The sequence below is a fragment of the Corythoichthys intestinalis genome, chromosome 1 (assembly GCF_030265065.1).
Source record: "Corythoichthys intestinalis isolate RoL2023-P3 chromosome 1, ASM3026506v1, whole genome shotgun sequence".
Lineage (NCBI taxonomy): Eukaryota > Metazoa > Chordata > Actinopteri > Syngnathiformes > Syngnathidae > Corythoichthys > Corythoichthys intestinalis.
This window is the reverse complement of record NC_080395.1, coordinates 29408043-29434834: the sequence shown is the minus strand read 5'-3', so window position 1 is coordinate 29434834 and position 26792 is coordinate 29408043. Positions and strand designations below refer to the sequence as shown.

The 26792-nt window shown below is 39.0% G+C and overlaps 1 protein-coding gene across 1 annotated transcript in view; it reads right to left on the bottom strand.

The window, feature by feature from the left end:
* Nucleotides 1-260: 260 nt before the first annotated feature.
* LOC130912132 (uncharacterized) overlaps nt 261-26792 on the bottom strand; it is a 68570-nt gene continuing 42038 nt past the window's right edge. Inside the window, exons 3-6 of the mRNA XM_057829992.1 lie at nt 15655-15783; nt 13181-13348; nt 706-750; nt 261-493 (exon numbers count right to left, since the gene is read on the bottom strand). Coding sequence (XP_057685975.1) covers nt 261-493; nt 706-750; nt 13181-13348; nt 15655-15783 — 575 coding nt within the window. The remainder of the gene's footprint in view (nt 494-705; nt 751-13180; nt 13349-15654; nt 15784-26792) is intronic.

The window sequence follows — 26792 nt, the reverse complement described above, 5'->3', positions numbered from 1 at the left end:
GGTAGAAAAACACATCCGTATTAGGATCTGTAACAGCCAGTACGCAGAAGGGTGTTGGATGGGTGGAATTTATGGAGCATTTACAGTATGCACAAAAAAAAACAATTGTGCACAATAGAAGTGAGATTAAAGATCCAAGCATTCTTTGAGCACTTCTCCCAACACCTTTTTTCCCAGACAAATTAGACACGGCTCGGTGGCTCAGAACGACTTTCACTCCAGGGAAATCATCAGCAGACAATGGGCTTGCTGTCTTTGTTTTATGTCCTGAAGTAGAAGAAAGAAGAGCGTTTGGAGACTTGTTGTTGTTTTGCGAAAAATCGTGAGTCACTTCCAGGAGGGGTTGGATCTGAGAGAGACATAGAGCTCACTAGAGTGCTGTTGTGCGAGGATGATGATGACATCCTGAAGATGACGGATGGGTGCCGCCTAACGTGGGAGACGGGAGCGTGTCCGAGCTGATGGCCGGCCCGCTGGGAGCCCTTACTGCAGCCTCATTAAACACACCACAAGTCCATATCCTGCCGAATGAACTGTATGCAGGTGATAGTTGCTGCCCTATTAAGCAGCTCTACAGTCAGGTAGGTAAGATCATGTAAAAAAAAAAAAAAAATTTTAAATTGTCACTATACAGGGTTTAAAGCAGGGGTCCCCAAACTTTTTCCTGTGAGGGCCACATAACTTTTTCCTTCTCTGATGAGGGGCCGGAGTCAGTTTGTAACTGGAAAGGTGTGACGATTCCAGGAGTGCCTAAATGTAAAAAATTGTTTTTCAGAAAGCCACAATCAAATAACCCTTTCTGGATTCTTCACGGAACAAAAGTAAATAAAATTATTAATATAATATAATTAGAGATGTCCCGATCGATCGGGATGGATCGGGTCCGATCACATCATTTTCAAAGTATCGGAATCGGCAAAAAAATATCGGACATGCCTTTTTTTAATACATATACTGTATATATATATATATATATATATATCAGAGGTTGCACTAGACTTTTTCGTTGTCTGTCATTTTGACCGACAGGGTCATAAAAATCCGGTCATAATCATTTCTACCCGTCACTTAAATTTTTTAAATGATAACAATGTCATATTCACTAGTACTTAGTTTTCATTCATTTTTAATTAATATTCTGTCCGACAAGCTTAACAGAGAATCCACACCGTGCCATCACACATCAAGTAGATGAATATGTAATTTTTTCTCCGCAGTGACAAAAACAGCTGACTGTGGCCCCAGTATGTAGGCTACGAGCCGACCTAAGCATAGCTTTAGCTTTTTTATCGACGCGACTGACAATGACATTCTCCTGTTTCAACAAGCTATCCTTTACCATCAGCCCTGTCTTTCTTATATATCCTCTGGTTGTCCTACGTCTCTTACCGTTCTTGGGGGTAATTTAGTTAGCTTTGTGTAGTGATCGCAAATGCTACCCAGTGACAGCCAATGAACATTTGTAATTTTTTCATTGATAACATATCTTAATCCTATAATTTATTTACACTTCCCCCTTACTAAAGTTGTTTTTTTTATATATATAACAGAAACTGTAACAGTGGCAGTCAAATACCACTGTAATTCTTTTCAGGTCATTCATTGTCAGACAGAAGCAGTACGGCACAACGTTACGCTAAAAAAATAAGTTAAAAATATAAAAATGGCTTACCTCTTTGTCCTCTGAAAGACCATGCCAACCCATCATAATGTTTACTGCATATGAAACGTGAATGGATTCGCCGAGCTGGTGTTAAAGTCCGCGCAAGTTGATTCGGTCTTCACATTTTTTCCTCCCTCGTTTTTGGTTCCGGAAACGTATAAAGAAAACATCCTTCATGTGTCGTAATGTCTAGAGTCGTTTCTACAAGTTCCAAAAAAGCAATGCGTGAGCGGCATGTTCGTTTTTGAAAGATTACCGGAGAAAAGTAGCACTTTTTACGTTGGGTCTTTGCGAGGGTGGGTCTATAATGTCCCACTTCGGCTTTACTTCCGCTTAACGATGCGACGTCACGGTCTAAAAATAGCCTGCGTGCGGTACGCCATTGCGTGCCCGCTTGTGCATAATCAAATGTCTCAAGTGGGATTGCTGCAGAGGCTGTCCTTCATCCTCCACTACATCAGTCCCTCTTTTTTCACCTCTTTTATCAACACCATCGTCGTTTTGGGGCTTTTTGAAGAAACTTCGGACACTCAGTTGCCTTGACATTTTTCTGAGTAAGGCCAACGATGTCATGCATCAAGAGAAACAATAGCTAATTAATATGCTCACTCGCCGCCCTGTGGTCTGGGGTGTGAATTGCAACCTGTCAAAATGACAGATGGACTTCATTTTTTTCCGTCACCGTTTTAAAAAACCGGTCAACGACGGAAAATATTCGGTTAACGCGACCCCTGATATATATATATACAGTACTGTGCAAAAGTTTTAGGCAGGTGTCCTGCCTAAAACTTTTGCACAGTACTGTATATTTTTATTATGTATATACAGGATATACTGTATGTATATATTTTCCCCAAGTGGAAGCTTCCATGATCCTAATAAATTTAATAATTAAAAAAAATATATATATATACATATATATATATATATATATATATATATATTTTTTTTTTTTTTTTAATTAAATCGTCTTCTAATTGTATTTAACATTACAGACATAATATGTTACACTCATCCAGATTCTTTAGTTTAGGTTTAAGGTAGGATTATCAAGTTTATCCCAATAACGGCGGTAATTAAATTTTTAAAAGATGTATCACGTTAAAATATTTAATGCAATTAATGCATGCGCTGCACGACCCACTCACGTATTGTCGCGCTCAATCTGTAATGGCGCAGTTTTACCTATATAGAGAGCTAAAAGGCAGCGTAAAATGAGTAGAGTGAATTTTGGCAGCCTTTGGAGTCTTTTTTTAATTGGCTCAAGCCTTACATTCCCTCTCCCTACGATTAGAAATATCGTGGGAAGCAATGTGGTGAAGCAAGGTAGTAATTGATCTTTTTCTTAACACCCTATGTTATTTCCCAACGCAGAGAAGATATATCAATTGGTAGCACTATACACAGTCATGGTTCCACTTCCCATCATGCATTTGGGCATGGCACCAGTATCATTTACTGAAAGCTCAACAAATACATTAGATGGCAATATTTAGTCACATTTGTCCTTTAAGAATTACAAGTCTTTCTATCCGTGGATCCCTCTCACAGAAAGAATGTTAATAATGTAAATGCCATCTTGAGGATTTATTGTCATAATAAACAAATACAGTACTTATGTACTGTATGTTGAATGTATATTTATTCGTCCGAGTTTTATTCATTTTTTTTCTTAATGCATTGCCAAAATGTATATGATCGGGAAAAAATATCGGGAATGATTGGAATTGAATCGGGAGCAAAAAAAAAAGCAATCGGATCGGGAAATATCGGGATCGGCAGATACTCAAACAAAAACGATCGGGATCGCATCGGGAGCAAAAAAACATGATCGGAACAACCCTAAATATAATGTAACAATAACACTATTAATTGAATAGATAATAACCAAATAACCCTCTCTGGGTTATTCACAGGAAATAAATAACACTAATGGGGGGGGGGGGGGGGTAAAAATGGTCTCTGGTATTGTTCAGGGGGCCGGACCAAATGTGGAGGTGCGCCGTATCCGGCCCGCGGGCCGTAGTTTGGGGACCCCTGGTTTAAAGCATTTGGGATTGTCATTTTAAAGTTTGATCATTTAAAAAAAAAAGATAATTTAAAAAAAGGAGGGGGTTTGCTTGCTATTGAAGGATCTGGAACATAACTCTAGTAATGAATACTAATGGTATTCAGCACAGCCTCCAAAAAGAAATCCAGGAGGCTTTAAGGGCTCTTTTACAGTAGCTTATTCCTGGTGTGAGCTTAAAAAGGTCTCATTTGCATATTATTGGAGGGGTGAGCAAGTCGGTGGGAAAGCTGGCACTGGACCTTGTCCTCAAGAAGCAGCTGATCTCAATAATGGTGAGATAATAAACAGGGAAAAATGCTGATTTTGTTCTATTCCTTCAAATTTCTGCGTCAATATTCAGAGTTTTAACATTCAAATCTCAATTTAGCTCTTCCTGTGCTGATCTTATAAGATTGTACCAGTATGATTCTATATGTTGCGGTCCAGGGGCCGAGATGGTTTATTCTGTTCACGCGAGTCTATCTCCCTCTTGGGAGTACTGTAATAAATTTGGCCTTAAATACTGCTATCTTTCCGTATACACCAAGCCGCCGCTAAGCTCCAACTTCGCCACTGATTAAATCAAAGAACACACATAAAATTGCCACTGAAAAGTCTTGGGAATTTTTCACTAGGAAACGGCCATCTCAGCCATAACCGCCTGCAGTTTATTAGATGTATTTTTATGTGCTTTGAAGGCTGGGGTAGCTCGCGGCACCGGTGGCGTTATTATTTTTTCTTGGGCCTTTGTCTTGTAGTCACTGGTACTCAAAGCCAGTTAGGCTGTCTCTAAACCTGTGAATAGGAAATTGATACCTGTCATAGCTTATACAACTACAAAAAGTACAGTACATTTTCTTCCAAGGCTACCACATTGACTTCCATTGATTGACCTGCAGTCTTAGAGTAATCCAAGCATGAGCTGTATCTTAACCTTATAATCCACACTAAGATTTAGTACATTTTCATGTGAACTCTTGGTGTATCTATAGCAGCAGTGTCAAACGTACGGTCCGCGGGTCAAAACGGCTCACCAGGTGGTCCAATCCGGCCCATGAAGATATTCAGCATGACAGGCACGTTTTTGTATTTGTACAGTACAGATTCACATGATTTTTAAAATGATTATTTATATATTATTTATGTATATCTTTTTTTGTGTTCTGTCTTTTGTGAGTGTGTCATTTATGCGAAGTGAAGCAGGAAGTGTTTGTACTTTTTGTGAACGAGTGTGTGCTCTGAAGGAATCTGACCTTCCAGACAGATTGTTGGAATCACGCCAGCTGAACCGCCGGAACTGCGCTAGCACAATTCCAAAGAACCGGGCCGGCGGAATACCCGACAACCCGCCCAAAAGGCCAAACTCCGCATGTTCACCTTAGTGTTAACCCCTTGTACTGACTCCATTTTAAAAGCTGGAAAAAGGCTTCGAAACACAATTCAATTCAATTCAATTTTATTTGTATAGCCCTATATCACAACAAAGTTGTCTCAGAGGGCTTTGCAGAGTCAAGATGATACTCAGTCAGAAAGAGTAGATAAATTAGATGAAGTTTATGTCCTGGGCATCCCCCATCCTTAGACCCTCCTGGGCATCCCCCATCCTTAGACCCTCCATGTTGGCAAGGAAAAACTCCAAAAACCCTTTGGGAAAAATGAGAAACCTTGGGGAGAACCACAGTCAGGAGAGATCCACTCCCAGGACGGACAGGCTATAGATGCACCAGGACTGATGGTGGGTATTAGCAGCAGGAGGTCCAGTTTGTAGAGATGCAATGGAGTGTAGAAACAAGAGGGGGGCCATCTAGCCAGATGACATGGGGGGCAATGAGGACGTCCATGTAAAGACAAGTGGTAGGTAGATTGTGAAACAGGGGACAGGACTCGGTGGCTGTCCTTCCGCCAGCATTATAGCTTCTAATGCAGCTTGAATTGAACTGTCAGTCTAGTCCGATTTCAACTAGCTTGACCATGAGCTTTGTCAAATAGGAACGTTTTTAGTCTAACCTTAAATGTACAGACTGTGTCGGCTTCTTTAAAACTAGCTGGAAGCTGATTCCATAAGACAGGAGCTTGGTAGCTAAAGGCTCTAGCTCCTACTGTACTTTTAGAGACCCTCGGAACTACCAGTAGACCTGCATTCTGAGAACGGAGTGTTCTGTTGGGGCGGTGTGGAACCAAAGCATCGGTGAGATAAGATGGCCCCAAACCATTAATGGTCATTAATGTAAGAAGGAGGATTTTAAATTTAATTCTAAACTCGACTGGAAGCCAGCGAAGGGCTAGGAGCACAGGGGTGATGTGCTTTCTTCTATTAGTTCCTGTTAAAAGTCTTGCTTCTGTGTTCTGGACTACCTGAAGACCTTTTAGGGAACTTTTAGGACAGGCTGCAAGTAAGGAAAAAAATCCAATTTAGATATAATGAACGCGTGAATTAATTTTTCTGCATTGTTTTTAGACAAAATATTTCTAATTTTGGCTATGTTGCGCAGGTGAAAAAATTGACAATTTATTACAAGTCAGCAGCAATCACACAGCACAGACAGACCCAGGCGAGAATCCAGGGTCACTATATCACAAGTCAACAAAAGATTCCTGGGAAAAATGAAAATGATTATTTATACCAGGGGTTCCCAACCTATTCCACTAAGGCACACTGTGGGTGCAGGATTTCATTCTTACCAAACAAGATGACAACACTTTTTCCCCAATCTGGTGTTTTACAAGTGCAATCAGTTGATTGCAGTCAGGTGTGGCTTGTTTTAGCAGAAGCCTCATTGGTTCAACTGTCTCTGCTGGATCGGCTGGAACAAAAACCAGGACCCACAGTGTGCCTTGAGGACTGGGTTGAAAACCCCTGATTTATACTGTACATTCATTCTTTTAAACGCTCTGGTGAGGTGGGCTGTGGTCTGGAAGAAGGGTGTGTTTGGGCGTTGTTTAGGATTTTTGTCCGTTTGTGGATTGGACTGGAAGATTCGGGAGTTACTGTTGTCAGGGCAACGAGAGATAAGGATTTTGCCATCCTCAGCGCCACGTGAGTGCTGAGTATTCACTTCTCAGTCGCGGGTTCCTCCTTATCAGATTTTCCTCGTGGCAAGACAAGCTGTCCCGCCATTTGTTCTGGACTGTGCGGAACAGCTGATCGCAGGATTTGGTGGTGCAGATGTGGGCTTGTAGATGTCTTGCCTATCACCCGGTTGTCAGCGTCAATCCTGCTCAGTCAGCTGCAATATGCGCGTGTTGAGCTTCCGCGGTCAGAAGGCGTCCTGTATCTTTCTGTCCTTATTTGCCCGTTGCCTTGGCGCTGCAAGTTCTAATCATTCCCAGTCCAACTGTTCATAGTATCAAATATATTATTCTTGTTCTTCTTAAACTATGATATACAGTAAATGCTATTTATTTTATATTGGGTGCTTTAGAGTAATACAAACGGTCAAACAGTAACTACGAGAAAAGACTATTCCCTTCAGCTCTTTCGTGTCTGCAGTCAGCTACGAACGTCCGCCAGTAGCTCGTCCGCCATGTTTCGCTGTTGGGAAACTTAAACCAGTTGGTTCAAAAATTTGAGTACTCGTTGCGGAAAGTTCAGCCAACACGAATGTCGCGCAGAGAGGCGTGACAGGATGCTACGAGCCTGCAGCAATTCCCTTGCTCAGTTTCAGAAACAGCAGCATCGTACTCCTCACACCATTTTATCCAAGAAGGACTGACTACAGTTCATACAATAAATACACTTTTTGCTTGAAGAGAGTGCACACTCGGGGACAAATGACAATGACTTAACACGTCCTAAGATGTCACTATTAATTTGTGTTTTTGACATGATGGGAAACAACCCATTCCAACAGAGGGTTATCATTCGCTCACATGGATTCAAGGCATGTCCCATCTGAGTGAGCATAATTAACAAGCACGGATAAAAGCAAGTCCCCCCCGAGGGAGATGTCCACTCACAATATACTTGATTAAATGGAATAGTATAAAAAGATAAATCGTGACTTGTACGGTCTCAACAGTTCCACAGGCACGGTCATGTGCTATAAAACATTCATTAAAACTAATGGATCACAGGTTGTCCATCAGTCACATTGCGTGTGTGGGGGGTCGATGTCCACCCGCAGGGTGAAGTGTGTTTGCATCTCTTCATGCTAATTGGTTCCTTTTGACAGTTTGGTCTCACCTTCCGATCCCAGGTCTGATCTACAGCCCTGATACAAGGTACCACAGAGGTCAGGACTTCTGTATGCAGTCTATGATCCACACATTTCATCAGTATGCATGCATGCCAACAAACATAGCCTCTGTTACATGCTAAGGTGAGAAAAGCTTGGACCTAGTAGGGTAACTTATAATGACCATTTTAAGAATATTCTTTCAGGGTTCTTGAACTCTATTTAGTTGGGTAAGAGGCACTGTCTGCATGAGTCTGGGCTGAATCAAAGATTTCCCCCAAAAAGGGACTAATGTTGTGATTTCCCTTTGGCTGACTTGTTGGGGAAAACACAACCAAAAGTTATCTTTTGCATGAGGTATGGGTCACAGCTGTAGTATTTATACACAAATGATTATTGTTTTTTTTTTTAGAACCTATTGCAATTTATTTTATTTATTTATTTTTATAATGAATTATTTTCATTAGAATCATCTATGTTTTGCATTCCTTGTGGCTTTTTAAAACGTACAGTACATGTCTATTCTTTTTTAATTGAATACCATTCTTATTTGTTAATTTTTTTATTCATACATATTTCACTTTAATTTGATAAATATCTAATTAATTAAGAAATATTTCAGTTTAATTTGGTATATATTTTTTCACTGTCCATGGCAAAGTTTGTGCGAGCCACACAAATACTACAAAATGATGTTAAATAAGCGGCCGTGGACTGCGGTAGCAGCCGGGCCGTATGTTCGAGACAACTGGATTAATTTGATCATTATTTTTTTTCTATTAATTAATTGGATGACAAAAAAACCTGAAAATGAAATATGCACTGCAGAAAATAAAAATTCAAATTCAAAAACAGAACTCTATAAACTAACTCCAAATATATATATATATATATATATATATATATATATATATTTATTTATTTATTTATATACATATGTATGTATAAGGTGTTTAAAAAAAATCGATTCTGACATATCACGATATTACATCACGCAATTCTCGTATCGATTGAAAATCCGTCTATCGATCCCTACACATGTGTTTTTGGCGGAAATAAACAATTCGGTGGCTGCACTTCGACTTCCGTCCAGTAGTTGGCAGCGCGCAGCGGCATTGCCATGCAGTCTGCTGAAGTAATAACAACAATAGACTAATCCATGTAGAGATTTGTGTACGTCGCCCTCTAGTGGTTGGCCACCATTACTGGGGTGTTTACACACAAATAGCAGCCCAGCGTCAGTCAATGTAAACAGTAACATTAGCTGCTGTTGGCTGTGTGCTGCGGACGGCACACCTCAGCAATGGCGGACGCAGTATTCCCGTTCGTTTTGCTTGCATTAGTCCTTTTATAAGTCTGAAGTTTGGGCTCATTTTGGCTTTTACTGCAAAAACAAAGGCATGGAGAATTTAGAATCCTGCATTTAAACAGGTCTGGAGCAGTGGTCTCCAGCCCAGTCCTCAAAGGCCATTCCAACCAGACAAATGACAACACTTCTCACTAATCCAGTGTTTTACAAGTGTAATCAGTTAATTGCAGTCAGGTGCTGCTTGTCTTAGCTGAAACCTCATTGGTTCAACTATCTGTGCTGGATCGGCAGGAACAAAAACCACAACCCACAGTGAGCCTTTGAGGACCGGGTTGGAGACCACTGGTCTGGAGTAAAGCAGGTTTACACTAAAAAGAGAAATGGTTATAATGAAAGCCAAAGGTTGTTCAAACATAAAATAAGAAAGAAAATACTTAAGTGCTGGACGATGTTTCAGGAATGAATTGATATAAATGTACTTATGCCCATTTTGATTATTATTTTTTTTTTTTCTAAAGTGAGATACAAATATCGCAATAATCGTCTTCAAGTGTAGCATCAGGATTAACGGGGTTCGAATCTAATCGTGACCTGTGAGTTGTGATATGAATCGTATCGCCAGATATGAAGCAATACATACACCTAATATATATAGTCTGCAATATGTATCATGTATGTACTGTATATTGTGTAGTATAGTACATAATGCCTATAACCTACATTTTCACATAATCCCATTTACCGTAACCAGGGAACTTTGACTATAAAGCAAAAAATGTTTTAACCCTCTTGTTATGTCGACGGGTCATATTGACTCGTTTAAAATTTTTAACACATTGCTTAAAGTGAAATTGCTATTATGATGCTTTTATTTATTTGGATGTTTACTCATGGAGGTCCAAATCGACCTATTTTTTCCCTTATTTTAAATAGTTAAAGAAATACTTATGAAACATTTTTATACATATTTTGCAGTGAAATGATGAGTGGGGTTATTTTACATTAGGATATTTACTCATAGATATCAAACTGACCCATCTTTTTGGGTATTTTGGGGTATTAAATGTATTTTGCTGGTTTTAATGAGGATTAGTAGCATGTTTGAAGTTATTTTACAAGTTTTAAAAATTCTATGTTTGGCACGCTTAACTCTCATTGCCATTTAACTTGAGATTCCCCCTACCGGTCAAAAATGGATCGGACGTCGAGCGCCTTCAATGGCAACCAATGAGTCTGAGCTTAATTTTTAATAATTTGTCAACACTTGCACATTCCCTTGTTCAAACAGGCCCAACAAAACTCAGGTAACAGGACCCAATTATTTTTGTTTAGTAAAGGAAGATATTTTTCCCCAACTGATATATCATTCTTAAGTAGGACAATTCGGGCCAATCTCAAGTTTATCTGCGTCCAATAACGGATGGACGGATTATTAAACTATTGTGTTTGTACTCAATTATAATTTAATTCACTAGCATTTGGATTTTATTTCTCCATCTCAAGATAATTGTCTTTTATATGGCAGGCATTCATGCATTAATTGTTTCCATCTTTTTTGGCCAATTTGGAGCTATTAGATGCAAACTGGCACAGAGTGTAAAATAAAAGTTCAGTTTTAATAAGGAGCAACGCTAGAAGAAAATACAAGTCCACTAATTGCTTTGTTTTCTTCCTTTTCCGTTCAAAGTTTTTAAACACACCGCCCTCTCTTACTGATAACCTTCCTGCTAAATTTTGCAATAGTAACCCAAAAACTGCTGTATAATTTTTCATAAGGGGCCATTCATATCTGAGTGTGTGTGTTAGTCAATGGGTGTGTGTGCATAGGAAAACCTATTAGGTTTTAATGGTAAAACGGGAGGCCTTTCAGACCACTTAGCATTGGATCAATAATGTGAAGCGTTGGAATTCTTCACATCTCATTTTAGTCTGATGTCTCATCGATGCAAGTTTTTTTTCTTTCTTTTTCTGTCTTTTTGGCAATGCCTAAACCATTTCGTGTTCAAGCAGGCGTTCTGATCAAGCTGATTGAGGAGAGAGAGTGTGTGTCTATTAGAGTATTGATTAGTGACTCATTCTGCTGCCATGAGATCATAACCCAAGCAGAGTGACACAGAGAAGTCAACAGGGAATTGATAGACAAGATGTGGAAGTGCACATTACTAGAGTACAATATGAGGTCGGCCCATTTTCATTGCATTCAGTTAATGAGTAATCCTCAGAATTGAACATTAGTTTTGAGAACCCTACCTTTTTTAATGCATTTACTAATTCATTGACTCATTCATTGACATTCATAACTCTTTATATGGCGATCATTGAACTAATTTGCTGCCATCGACGGTGAGACGTCCAATCCATTTTGAGTGGGAGACTCCCAGTCTTCCCAGTGTAAATAAATTGGATGTCTGTAGTTTTCAATGGCAGGCAATGAGTTAAATTCTTTGAAATTAAACAATTTTTAAAATTGTATTAATTATTATTGTTATTATTTTTTTATATTGTATTAATTATAATTGTTATTATTTTTTTATATTGCATACTATTAGTTTTGATTAGTTTTATCATCATTATTATTTATTACGTCTTAATAATTGTAATTATTATTTTAATTGTTATTATAACTGTATTATTATATTTAGAATATTAAGGCTATAACTAGTGTTGTTCTTCTTCTTATTATTTTTTTTTTCACATTTTTTTTTTAAAATTCATTTTGTTTTATTCATTGTGTTTTATTACAAAAATAATAATAATAATAATGGGTTAACCGATTCATTTTAAAAATGATATAAATAGCAAGAATGAAATGAACACTTTACAAAGACATTTAAAGAAATAATTTTTCAGATAATTATTAAAATGAATAATTGATTACAATCAAATCAGTTATTAGTGTTTTTTTCCCATGAATATGACATTTTTGCCCCCCAAAAAAAGAAAATTGTATGCAATATAATTACATCTTTATGGAACATGACAATTTACAGAGCAACTCTTTATTCAAAATAAATAAATCCTCGAACTTTTTAAGAGGAGGAAATATGTGAATATTATTATTACATATATATATTTGTATATTATATATATATTATATATATATATATATATTATAATAATATATTATTAAATTATATTATTATATATTATATATTTTTTTCACATTTTTTTTTTTTCCATTTTGTTTTATTCATTGTGTTTTATCACAAAAAAAAAAAAAGTCACTTGTCCTATAACGGGTTAACCGATTCATTTTAAAAATTGATATAAATAGCAAGAATGAAATGAACACTTTACAATCACATTTAAAGAAATAATTTTTTAGATAATTATTAAAATTAACAATTGATTACAATCAAATCAGTTATTAGTATTTTTTTCTCCATGAATATGACATTTTTAGGCAAAAAAAAATTGTATGCAATATAATTACATCTAAAGAAAATTAACGTCTTTTAAAGGGTGAATTTGAGAGAGTTTATTGAGCATGACAGTTTACAAAGCAACTCTTTATTCAACATAAACAAATCCTCGAACTTTTTAAGAGGATGAAATATGTGTTTATATCTACCCCTTGAAAGTTGATGCATAAGTCTTTCAAAAACTATCTAGAAATTTTTTTGAGGAGAAATCAATCCAATAAGGTGGCCAAAGATGGACAAAGAGGATAACTTATGAATATATAGTTTGCTTTTTCAAAGGCTTAATGATAGAACAAAAAATTATTATAGTCGATTTTCGTGAGGGAAACAAATAGATTTTAGATCAAGGTCAAATCACCTAACTGGGAATGTATTAATTTCAGCATCTGTCAAGATCTTGACATCTTTTAGCCTCTCCTCAACCTCCTGCCACAGCCCCTGCTGAGCCCTTCTCATGTGCCCCCCACAAACCTTCTTCCACCTTTCCCACCCTTCACAGATGTGACAAGAATACAAATACGAGCCCATCCGCCCTTCCCTCCTCCCTCCCTTCATCCATACCTGACTGCTCGCCTCCAAGGACACAGCCAAAGACATCCTCCTGATAAGGGGAGCCATCTCGCCGCCTGCCTGGCTGTCGGCTGTTTGCGAGCCTTTGAGCTCCCGTCACCACCAGCGGAGACGCTTCAATACCGGAAAAACGGTCCCCCGTTGTTGCTCGTGAAAAACCTGGGTTAGAAAATATATACAGATGGTTGGCTTTCCACCAATATGGCAGATGAATTATAAGTAGAAATCTTTAATCGGGGTTACTCGCAAGAGTCTTGAAATTAACTTTGTTTATTGGCATCGTCATGATCGTTGTGATCTGATCGTTGTCTAAATCACTCAGCTGTAAAAACAGAGTCTGCTTTAACTAAAACCACCCAAACATTTATAGGTTTTCATATTTTAATGAGGATAGCATGCAAACAATGACAGAAGGGGGGGGGGGATAAATAAGTGAACACTCTGCCTAAGGAGACTTAAAGAGCAATTGAAACCAATTTTTACCAAAAAAATTAAGTCTGGTGTGTGCCCAACCACTGATGAGTGGTTTAAAGCTGCCCTGCCCACTATAAAACACACACCTGGTAAGAATTATCTTGAGAAGCACTGTCTAAATTGCATCATGACAACAAACACGAGGCTGATGACTAAAGCATACTATAAAATGTTTTTTCTCTCAACTCAAATATTTTTTACAGGGTATTCTTTGGCTCTAAGTATTTTTCCCCGATTGCTAAATAAATTGTATGGTCATGACAAATAAGAGTCTTGTGCTAAATGGAATATGAAGTATTAAAAATGCATTTATTTAGTACGACAGGGCTAAATTCCTGCATAATGGTCAAAACTGACGACTTCTTAAACCTCCCGAATGGTATTTTATGCCACTGGAGTTAGTGCGGCTCCTGTCATTTTCCAGCGAAAACTCTGAGACGGGGTAAAGAGTGTTAAGAAAAGAGGAAGCGTAAGAGCTAGGCAACATGCTAATCAGAACCATGTCTCTTTTTCGCCTTTTGAAAACGAAAAATCACACAAAACTACCCCGACCCATGGCGGCGGGGGTGACAGCCTTCACCGATCGGCCAGCCCCCGGCGGCAAGCAAGTTTTGGGTTGTTGATCCCCTGCTGCACCTCCTGCAGGAGTACTCGTCGCCTGGGACGCAGCTGGGGAATGAACGCCGAAAATGGCGCATTCTCGGAGGACAAACTAGCCGATGTCAGATAGGGTGGCTGCCTGACCCCAAGCCAAGGTTAGTGCTCTCTCAGCCGGCACACGAAAAGGCCCGAGAGAGGTGGAAGTCTCTACACAAACGAGAACCGCAGACGAGAGTGCGTGGCTACCCGACACATCGGCCGGCGACCATGGTGTGCGACAAGCCGCCAGTCGTCAGCCAAGGGAGGCGGCTACTCCCGCCTTTTCGGTGGACGGGGAGCATTGTCACCCACAAAATGCAAGCCACCTCCTTATTAAAACGTCTGCCATGATCCCAGTATTTGACATAATATAAACATACATACAGTGCTGCTCAAAAGTTTGTGAACCCCCTCAACATTTTGGAATTTTCTATTATTTCAACCTGATTTCCTAATCAATCAATTCAGTAGTTTTTTTTTGTTTTTTTAACAGTTGTGTTGTCGAGACTAAATTAAAAAGAGTTTTCATCAACTGATGTAGGTGCAAAATTGAACTGTTTGGTCACAACCAAAACCGCCATGTCTGGCGAAAAGTCAACACTGCATACCACCAAAAGAACCTTCTCCCAACAGTGAAGCATGGAGGTGGGAATGTCAAGATCTGGGCTTGCTTTTCATCCTCAGGACCTGGACAACTCCACATAGTCCAGGGAATCATGAATTCTGAGGAATATTGTCAAATCCTAGAACATAACCTGACGCCATCTGTTTTGAAGTTAAAGCTTGGCAGAAGGTGGATCATGCAACATGATAATGATCCAAAGCATTCCAGCAATACAACCAAGGAATGGCTGAAAAAGAAGAAGATTCGTGTTCTGGACTGGCCCAGTCAAAGTCCTGACCTAAATCCCATTGAAATGCTGTGGCGGGACCTGAAGCGAGCAGTTCATGCCAGACGCCCATCAAACCTCTCTCAACTGACTGCGTTCTGCAAGGAAGAATGGGCAAAAATCCCCCAAAGTAGATGTGAGAGGCTGATTAGTCACTACAGAAACCGTTTGGTTGAGGTAATCTCTGCAAAAGGAGGCGCAATATCCTATTAACTGAAGGGGTTCACATACTTTTGCACACATGATATCTGAGTTTTTCTTAAATCAACCACTTTTGTTAAATAAAGAATGACAATATAACTATTTCTTTTGTTTCAGTCCATTATTTGGAATGTCAGTATTGTGGATTTGGGTATAACTTAACATTTAATAAGGTTATTTTAGTTTTTTTTACAAAAAATCTGACCATCGCTGTGGGGTTCACAAACTTTTGAGCAGCACTGTACATAATAGTTTACTCACTTCCTCGTTGGTCCAATGGTCCCAGAGTTGTCGGACTTGTTTTGCCCATTCTTCGCGGTGAACAGAATCTTTTTGAAACCCCAAAAGGCTCACACACTGGTGCAGCAAAAAAGCCTACAGCACATTGGCCTACGAAAAAAAAAAAAAAGAATTAATCCGAAAAATCAGCTGAATCCGTAGTTGTTCTGCAGACTATAGTCATGGCTGCATAGTGAAGATGATTAGTCCGCTGACGTCATATTCACCTTCTTTCTCAATCCAGACTCTCTGCCAGAAGTCATTCATTTTCATTTCAAAAATTGAATAAATATATCTATCGCTTCCACACACAGCCAAGCGGTCCATTTCATTCAGGAGCGTAAAATACCACATGAAATATGAAATAAACATGCTTTTTGCTGTCACAGGCACTTTAAGGAAGAGTGTGATTCCCATGAGGACTAGCGCACAGTGTCGTAAAATCATGATCTTCGCCTGCAGATGGATCAAACTATATTTCTGTTTCCAGCAACTTTGTGATGGATGAATAGTAATGAGGTAATGAATCCAGTTGTGGCTAAACAATAGCATATGATGATGTTGAAAATAAGGGGCTGTTTACATGGTGACTCTCCGAGAAGACGAAAAATTTCATGTTTGCATTTATAAGGTTCCGTCTCCATTCGAACAATGTCGCAATGGCGTACCGCACGCATGGTATTTTTAGACCGTGACGTCGCATCGTTAAGCGGAAGTAAAGCTGAAGTGGGACATTATAGACTAGAGGTGCGCATCGACACTGCCCTCACGATTCGATTCGATTACGATTCGGAAGGCCACGATTCGATTCGATTCGATTTGATTCGATTCAGAGGGTCACGATTCGATTCGGTTCGATTCGGCAATGCATTGCGATGCATTAAAGCCTGGGATGCATTAAAATTCTAAAGCAAAGCATATTTTTCGTGAATCATGAGCCAACACAAGCGGACAGACATTAAACAACTTTTTATTGGCTCTTGTGTCACTCCTGGTTGAAGTCAAATGAAAATAGTATACTTTCATATATATTTTTTAAAAAATCAGATCACAGCATTTAATTAGTGCTTTGAATGAGACCAGGGCTTTCTCTTTTTTTTTTTTTTTTTTTTTTTTTACACACAGTAGCAGCCTTTCACACAGTGCAACATCTGAACTCCTGTGCAAAATCAGTAATAACAGTCACTGTATTTTAGTCACAACGACCCATCAATAAAAATATTCAAGTAAATATTAAAGAAAACGACAAAGACAATATTGTAGTGCAGCAGCATCTTTATCGCAATATCAATCCAGGGATCAGTTCAGTTGCAAACAAAACATCAACTAAATTGAAATGTAGAACAAAAGTGAAATGTAGGCCTAGCCTATCTTATATCTATAATATTTCTCGCTTCCTCTTTCTCCGTTTCAGCCATTGTTATGTTATGTCCTATCTCTCTGCTCTCTCGATTACAACACCGCTTGTCTGTGACGTTACTCCGGTGAGGAAGCGGATTTGGGTTCCTCGTCCCCCCTGCATAGAGGTTAGATCTTGTGCCCGAACCCGACCCGACCCGAAATGTTAAGCATTCACGTTTCGGTGGGTCGGGTCGGGCTGCCGCGCCGGACTAATAAATTATTAAAAAAAAAAAAAAATGCGCAGAGGGCTGTGGCGCAACCCTCTTTTTCTTCTTTTCCTCCCGTTATTCCGTTGTGTGAATGCTTTTATAATTCTCATAAAAATATGTAGACTATTTAAATATTGAGTAAACTTGCGTTTTTTTCCTGCCAACTGAGAATTCGTTACGAAAGACACTTTTATTTATGCACACAAAGGCAAATGTGATCCTTTTGAATCTTCTCCTCTGTGTGTCTGTAAAACCGTGTTTTTTTGGGGTTTTTTTTTATTAAACTTTCCCAGCGTTATTTCGTTGTGTAAATGCTTTTATAAATCTCGTAAAAATATGTAGACTATTTAAATATTGAGTAAACTTGCGTTTTTTTTCCTGCCAACTAAGAATTCGTTATGAAAGACACTTTTATTTATGCACACAAAAGCAAATGTGATCCTTTCGAATCTTCTCCTCTGTGTGTCTGTAAAACCGTGTTTTTTAAAAAATATTAAACTTTACTAGCGTTATTTTGTTGAGTAAATGCTTTTATAAATCTCTTAAAAATATGTAGAGTATTTAAATAATGAGTAAACTTGCGTTTTTTGTCTGCCAACTGAGAATTTGTGAGGAAAGACACTTTTATTTATGCACACAAAGGCAAATGTGATCCTTTCTAATCTTCTCCTCTGTGTGTCTGCAAAACCGTGTTTTTTTTTTTTATTAAACTTTCCCAGCGTTATTTCGTTGTGTAAATGTTTTTATAACTCTTATAAAAATATGTAGACTATTTAAACAGTAAGAAAACTTGAAGAAATGAAAATAAATTGCTGCTGCTGCGTTTTTTTTTTTCCGCATCACTCGGCTCGGGCATGCAAATCTATAGTTAATTGATCTGGCCGGTCGGGCTTCAATACCAGCGGGCCGTGTCGGGTTGGGCTGGAATTTTTTAGGCCCGATCTAACCTCTACGGGCTTGCTATGAATGTAAAGTAGCTCTCTCTACAGGTAAACATGAGAATAACAATACAAATGGGGAAACCAAATCCATTGCATCACCGGAATTGCGCAGGGAAGATTTTTGAACGTACTTATATATTTTAAAATGCGCTGAATCGATTCAGCGTGTTGCCCGCATCGAATCGAATCGTCCCTGCCCCGCATCGGGATGCATCGCCGCATCGATTATTGTTGACACCCTTATTATAGACCCAGCCTTGCATTGAAACCATGTTAATTCTGCTACTTTTCTCTGGTAATCTTTCAAAAACAAACATGCCGATCACACATTGCTTTTTTGGAACTTGTAGAAACGACTCCAGACATTACGACATATGAAGGATATTTTCTTCATACGTTTCAAAACATGTGAAGAAGCCCATGGGAAGGGGAACCCACGTTGCCTTCTCGGGCTGTGCCCGGCCAGGCCCCATGGGGACAGGCCCTGCCACCAGACGCTTGCCTTCGAGCCCCCCCTCCAGCCCTGGCTCCAGAAGGGGGCCCCGGTAACCCGCGTCCGGGCAAGAGAAACCTGAGTTCATTCATGTCATTCATCATAAAGAGTCTTTTTGAGCCATGCTTTGTCTGGCCCCTCACGTAGGACCTGTTTGCCATGGGTGACCCTACCAGGGACCCAAAGCCCCAGACAACATAGCTCATAGGATCATTGGAACACACAAACCCCTCCACCACGATAAGGAGTTATAAAGAATAACTCACAGGGGGCTTATTCTTTTGTCTCTTTTGTTGCTCTCCCATCTTTGCAGAATTTGCACAAAGGTATTTGCATCAAATTCCATCTTTATAACGAATGGGGAAAGGGGGAAAGACATATTGCCGTAAAGCAGTCAGCACATTTGCAGTTTTTTTTGTGTGCCAGGGTGCCTGCCACCCTCCTCAAAGTTAATTAGTGCCGGTGCAAGCATTAAAGACCCCCCTCAAGATATAAAATAGGTGTCATTCAACTAGTACTAGTTGTCAGTCGACATGTCACCAATGTTATGAAAATATTGGATAAAGGATGAAAAGTTACCTCGTATTGCTTTCATTATAAACATCGATTTTCCAATATAAAATGTGATGGAATATTTAAAATGTGTGATGGCTCTGATTGATTGCATGAAACCCATTAAAAAAGATTGAACATGTTTTTTTCCTCAAAAATTTAAAAATATACAAAACCATGGTATATCGAGATATAAAAGGACCCTATAAGATTTGGTATCACTTTATATGGATTATGACCAGGGGTGAAAGTGGTTAGAATTTCTTGCCGGAACTCCCCGACGTGAAGGTCTCCACGGAGCCAGAAATTTTATCTATTTATTTATTTATTTATTTTCTTTCATTTTGGGGGGTGGGGGGGGTCAAACCTCCTAAGCTACTGAAATGCATAGAAAACGGTTTTAGCACAGTTATTTCTATAACACATACAACAACTGATTTTCATTCAAAATTGTATTTTTTCAATGATTTGCAAAATAAAAGTTGACAAAAAAGCAATAACCCCAACCTCCATCTCCTAATTTTTATTTTCCCTCATTTTATCACATACTAAATGCCAAATCTCAATTTTAACTACTTAAGAATATAGGATGTATAATAAAATTGAAGTTAATGTAAACATTTTTTTAATAATAATAAAGATGTAAGTAACATACATTCAGAATAATAAGTACAAATGACTTATATTATGCCGAGTGAAATGGAATATATTTTGAAGATTGCGCAAACATTGACTTTTTTAATTCATAAGGAAATGAATAAGTAGCCTAACATAAATGAAATGAAGTCCAAAGTGCACATTTACAGCTAAGTTGTTCTGAACCTTCCCATCAGAACAAATAAAACTAAATATGATAAATAAGCCTCCTCAACTCTTTCCTTGTTCTTAAAGATTCGATCCATTTTATGTTGCAATGCCCTTTTTTTTGTCGCATCAACTTTTTTTTTTGCTGTTCCAGAAAACGTGCACATTTGAACCAATCAGAGCTACCTATCTCTGCTGATCACATGTCAGTATGTCAGCCAACTGAACGAATAAATGACTCCAGGCATTTTGCTGTGCTGCGTGCATTCGCACATTGACGTCACTCATCATCGTCAGACTCAGATAACCGCACCAGCTGGGGAAACCTCCATGCCGTCCGTGGAATAAAATAAATAATAAATATTGGTGGAAACGGATGACGCTACACAGGCACTTTATTATGCTTGTTGTTAACACTTGTGTATGTAAATCTGATGTTGGTAGATTATTTTTTTTCTTGGAGATACGTGTGTGATGTGTGGCAGCTTAGCATATACAGTGATACCTCAGCTCACGAACGCTTAAGCTCACGAACTTGTCGCCTCAAGAACATTAAATTCGCGAGCATATAGTCTCTGCTGACGAACTAGTTTTCGACGGACAAACCAATTCACGCGATCGAAAAGCGCCACGAGAAGCTGACGCACGCTCACGGCATCCCAGTTCGTCCCCTCCCTTTCGTTGAGTGCGGACGTGGTTTGTGTTTGATAGACATTTTGGACCATATTGAGTGTACTTTTGCTATTATGGGACCGAAAAAGAGTTACCTACAGTCCTTATGGAAGGTGACTCGTGTTACCAATTCGCCCTCGACTGGTAATTGGCGGTGCTTTCAGCTTCCCACCGTAGTGAGAAGTGGACCAGCGAGTCACGTTGGCTTGTTGTCGTCGGTTGTCTTCGGTTCGCCCGATTTCCTCTCCAGAAAGGTGGCGGCGTGCATACAAACACCCAGAGGCGTCGGATGGCTTTTTGTGGGCACTTTTATGAACAACCAAAAGCATGTGGGGGGCACAGCACTGGAGTCTACGCTAACTGCGCACTTTGCCGGTAACACTCTCCTTCCAAACGGTAACTCCCTCCCTCCCTCCTCCTCCCACTCCATTCCATCAAGCCATCAACTACCATCACAAAGGTAAATAAAACGACTTTATTATACAGTACAGTTTATTTCTTTAATTATAATACAATAGCACATTTATTATACATAAAATAAGGTATATTTTTGTGTAGTTTTAAGGCTTATTTAGTAGAAAATTATGTTTTATGAGGACCTGGGAACGGATTATTCTCATTTTAATGGTTTCTTATGGGAAATAAATGTTCGGAAGACGAACTTTTCGCCTTACACACACTTTCTGGGAACCAATTATGTTCGTGAGCTGAGGTATCACTGTATTCATATATATATATATATATATACATATATATATATATATATATATTTTTTTTTTACATAGCGTTTTGACAGTTGCCGTCATATCTTTCGGAATCAAAGCACCGTGTACCAGAACAGCATTCCGGCCCTGAATCTTATACCGGAACTGCGTTCTGGCCCTGCATCTTATACCGGAATTGCGTTCCTGACCGTTCTGGCTCACTTTCACCCCTTAACATGACACTGTCGGGAGCATTCATGAATGCTTATGACTGATGTCATTAAGTGTCATCCCGCAAATTTGGTCACTAACTCCATTCATGTCCAGCTCGGATCTTCTACATCTGTTCAAAAGTGACATAAAAGTGGGACCGAAGATTTTTTTCCACATCGCCCTGCAATAATTATAATCCTACAAAATTCTGAAAGCCGAAATGTTGATGTCATAGTCAATTTAGTGTCAAGCCTAGCTTTCTTCTCTACATAAAAAAAAACAAAAATAAAAGAATTGGACAAACTAGTCCAGTGCTTTTGGCGAAGCCTGTACATTAAGTGTGAGATAGCCTGACATTTCTATCTTTATTTACAGATGGGAATGTCAACATGAACCCCGTGACCATAGATTGCGTTAATGCACCTGCTCGCGCTTCTTATCAGATGATGTGTGGCTTTTTGCCAGCATCACATATGAAGTTATTTGAGCTGGGCAAGGGCAAAACCAATAGAGAGGTGATTAAAAGTGCGAATGGAATGTCACACCTAATGGATACAGAGCTGGGCTGAGAGAAATGGGAAAAAGATTGGCTGGAGGAAGAGGAAAAGGAGAAAAAGTAGTTTATTTATGTTTATATATATGTGGGTGTTGACATGAGGGGCGTGCAGAGAAATTGAGCGGCGCTACTCTCAGCTTCCCCAATTTCAGGTGTAATTACCCCAGAAAATGACGGGTAAGCGGACCAGACACAAGCCTTTCGAGGCCCATTCTCTTCTTATACGCCGATGCTTCTGTATGACACCGCGAGGAAACATTCACAACGATAAAACGCACATAACTACCATCCAGGCTCACAGGACGCTGTTAGATTGTGGCGCGAGTGTGTCGTTACTGTATGTAAAGATCACACTGCTGTAAATTGGTGCAATTGTGAGACGCGCAGAGGTTGTAAATGGGCCATACGGCACAACTGGGGTTGTAAAAGGGAAGGAAAATGAGTAGTAAATGTACAGAAACTTGCAATGGGAAGCTTAGCTGGGAAATAGGAAAAATTATATTGAGAATTACAGTGGAATGCTCAGGGGATTGGTGTTTTTTTTTCCCCCTCTTTTTTTATTTATTTTTATTTCATTTCATTTCAGGCAGAGAGTTAAAGAAAAAAATGAACTCCCACCCCGATTTCTCAATTATCATCAAAATAAATAAACTATTTTCCTGCAACCTGTTTTTGTTTAGTTACATAGACATTCTTCCCCGACACATATAATGGGAGAGCAGAACCCGCAATTTCGATTCCCTCAGTCAGCAAGAGAGAAAACAAAGAGAGAACAACAAAACAAAAAAATATATACAGTTGGGCAAATAAGTATTTAGTCAACCACTAATTGTGCAAGTTTTCCCACTTGAAATTTTTACGGAGGCCTGTAATTGTCAACATGGTTAAACCTCAACCATGAGAGACAGAATGTGGGAAAAAAAACAGAAAATCACATTGTTTGATTTTTAAATAATTTATTTGCAAATCATGGTGGAAAATAAGTATTTGGTCAATTCCAAAAGTTCATCTCAATACTTTGTTATGTACCCTTTGTTGGCAATAACGGAGGCCAAACGTTTTCTGTAACTCTTCACAAACTTTTCACACACTGTTGCTGGTATTTTGGCCCATTCGTCCATGCAGATCTTCTCTAGAGCAGTGATGTTTTGGGGCTGTCGTTGGGCAACACGGACTTTCAACTCCCTCCACAGATTTTCTATGGGGTTGAGATCTGGAGACTGGCTAGGCCACTCCAGGACCTTGAAATGCTTCTTACGAAGCCACTCCTTTGTTGCCCTGGCTTGGGATCATTGTCATGCTGCAAGCCCCAGCCACGTCTCATCTTCAATGCCCTTGCTCATGGAAGGAGATTTTCACTCAAAATCTCTCGATACATGGCCCCATTCATTCTTTCCTTTACACAGAAGAGTTGTCCTGGTCCCTATGCAGAAAAACAGCCCCAAGGCATGATGTTTCCACCCCCATGCTTGACAATGAGTATGGTGTTCTTCAGATGCAATTCAGTATTCTTTCTCTTCCAAACACGAGAACCCATGTTTATACCAAAAAGTTCTATTTTGGTTTCATCTGGCCATAACACATTCTCCCAGTCCTCTTCTGGATCATCCAAATGATTTCTAGTGAACTGCAGACGGGCCTGGACGTGTACTGGCTTCAGCAGGGGAAAATGTCTGGCAGTGCAGGATTTGAGTCCCTGGCGGGGCATTGTGTTACTGATAGTAGCCTTTGTTACTGCGGTCCCAGCTCTCTGTAGGTCATTCACTAGGTCCCCCCGTGTGGTTCTGGGATTTTTGCTCACCGTTCTTGTTATCATTTTGACGCCACGGGGTGAGATCTTGCATGGAGCCCCAGATCGAGGGAGATTATCAGTGGTCTTGTATGTCTTCCATTTTGTAGTAATTGCTCACACGGTTGATTTCTTTACACCAAGCGTTTTACCAATTGCAGATTCAGTCTTCCCAGCCTGGTGCAGGTCTACAATTTTGTCTCTGGTGTTGTTCGACAGCTCTTTGGTCTTGGTCATATGAGAGTTTGGAGTGTGACTGACTGAGGGTGTGGACAGGTGTCTTTTATACCGATAATGAGTCAAAACAGGTGCCTTTAATACAGGTAACGAGTGGAGCTTCGTTAGACCTCGTCAGAAGAAGTTAGACCTCTTTGACAACTAGAAATCTTGCTTGTTTGTCGGTGACCAAATACTTATTTTCCACTCTAACTTGGAAATAAATTCTTTAAAAATCAAACAATGTGATTTTCTGTTTTTCTGTTTACCTATGTTGACAATTACAGGCCTCTCTAATCTTTTCAAGTAGAACTTGCACAATTGGTGGTTGACTAAATACTTATTTGCCCAACTGTCTATGTGTGTGTGTAAATATATACATATACACATACACATATATCGCGTATATCCATACCAACATTGTAAAAAGACCTACACAAACATTGATATACATTTAAGACCCTCCCTGAATATTTAAATATGTGAATATTTTTACACTCTCTAAGTGATGAACTCAGATTGTTCCATAATTAAACTCCGCGTACAGACACACAGAAGCTCTTACGAGTCGTTCAAGATTCTAAGAAGTACGACTTCCCCGTAAGATCTTAAATTATGAGCTCTTTGACGAATGGTGAAAAGTGTTTCTAAATTTGCCGGTAACGTATTGTTAAAAGCTTTGTACAGAATTATGGAAGTGTTGTAATTGACGAGGTCTTGAAATTTGAAATAAACAATTTAGATTGAAGAAATAGTTCATGGGTGTGATCCAGAAATCCAGTCTTGTGAATGATGCGAACTACTCGTTTCTGTACTAAAGGATTTGTCGTATTAACCCTTTATAAACACTCATTTAACTCAGTGGCTGCCATTGAGACGTCCAATATATTTGGACTAGGAGGTATGACGGTGATTATTTGGAAATGGGATACATTATATTGTCGGGGACATCCCTACCATAAATATAAAGGTGTTTTTTTTTTTGTTTGTTTTTAAAGCGCAGTGTACTTTTTTTTTTTGTTAACTTACTAGCAACAGAAAGTGTTTGGTTACTGCCTGAGGAAGATTAAATTAAGATCCGGATAGCAGTGCACTTTTTGCCCACTATCTAGCTTTTTCCTGCATTTTCCAGGACTGAACTCACACTTAGTCGACATGTCATAAGGGAAATGGATGACCGTGACGCACACTTAACATTCACTCGGGGATTTACATTGCCGCAAGGAACGTGGGCCCGCTCCGCATTAGATCCTAATGGATTATAAAAGTGTATTGTGCTGACATTGACTAAATGCGAGTTAGAAGATATATATGTGCGTGTAAGCAGCTGGAGTCACACACTGATGGAATCCATAAGTGAAATTACATTATGACCAGAGTGATGTCAGGCCTCTCTGTGGTCTAATGCTTTCATTCACTGTTGTTGATAGCAGATCAGTGCGAGAGTAACAAAGCACTTCAAAAATATTTACTAAATCATTATCACTATCATACAGTACTTTTTTGCTTTCCACATTTGGGGTATTCATAAAAGGAACCTTGTGCAAAAAGTTTGTTTTACAATATATGAGACATTACAGAAAAGTTTCCAAGGTACTTCCACTTTACTTCCGCATTTCTGCTCACAAATTCCGCTTTACAATTTCTCCATCCAAAACAACAGAATTTAACTAGTTTTAAGGAGGTGTCTTTTTGCAGTGCAGTAATGTTATATATGTTAGGAATGGCTTACTATTAAAGGCCTGTTTTGTGCAACTTAGGTATTTACTCTGTCAGTAATTTGTACCAAAAGCTTACTATTACACAATGTCAGACAATCTGTCATAAATAAAATGCATTATTATTATTATTATTATTATTATTATTATTATTGTTTAGATGTTGGAATGAACTACTTGATCACATTTGATGTGGAAAAAATAGCACCAAATTATATTTTTGCACAGTAACATTTGCTCCTTTCACAGCATTCTTTACACACAAAGTACTAAAAATTAGACAGACTGTGTGCAACTCCAGATTAACAGTTGTTACACTAAATGCCTCCCAAAATGACCCCTATGTCAATCTTAGACAGTTTAGCCTCTTGGACTATGCCACTTTAACAGAAATTGTGTCAAAATTAAAGCCCACAACATGCTGCCTTGACATCCTTCCTTCAAACTTTTTCAAAAGTGTTTTTCATTGCATAGCCCCAGACATACTTCAGATTATAAATACTTCTCTCCAAACAGGAGAGTTTCCCCAGACTTTAAAAACTGCAGTAATAAAACCTCTCCTAAAAAAACCTAATCTGGATGCCTCAACCATTAGTTATTACAGGCCAATATTAAATCTGACATTCCTGGGGAAAATTATCGAAAGGGTTGTGTTCGAACAGATCCAGACTTTTATGATGCAAAACAATCTTTTTAACTCATTTCAGTCTGGATTTCAGACACAACACAGCACCGAGACCGTGCTTATCAAAGTCCTAAATGATATTCGTCGGAATACCGATGCAGGCAAATCATCTGTTCTGTTACGATTGGATCTCAGCTCCGCATTTGACACGGTTGATCACAACATAC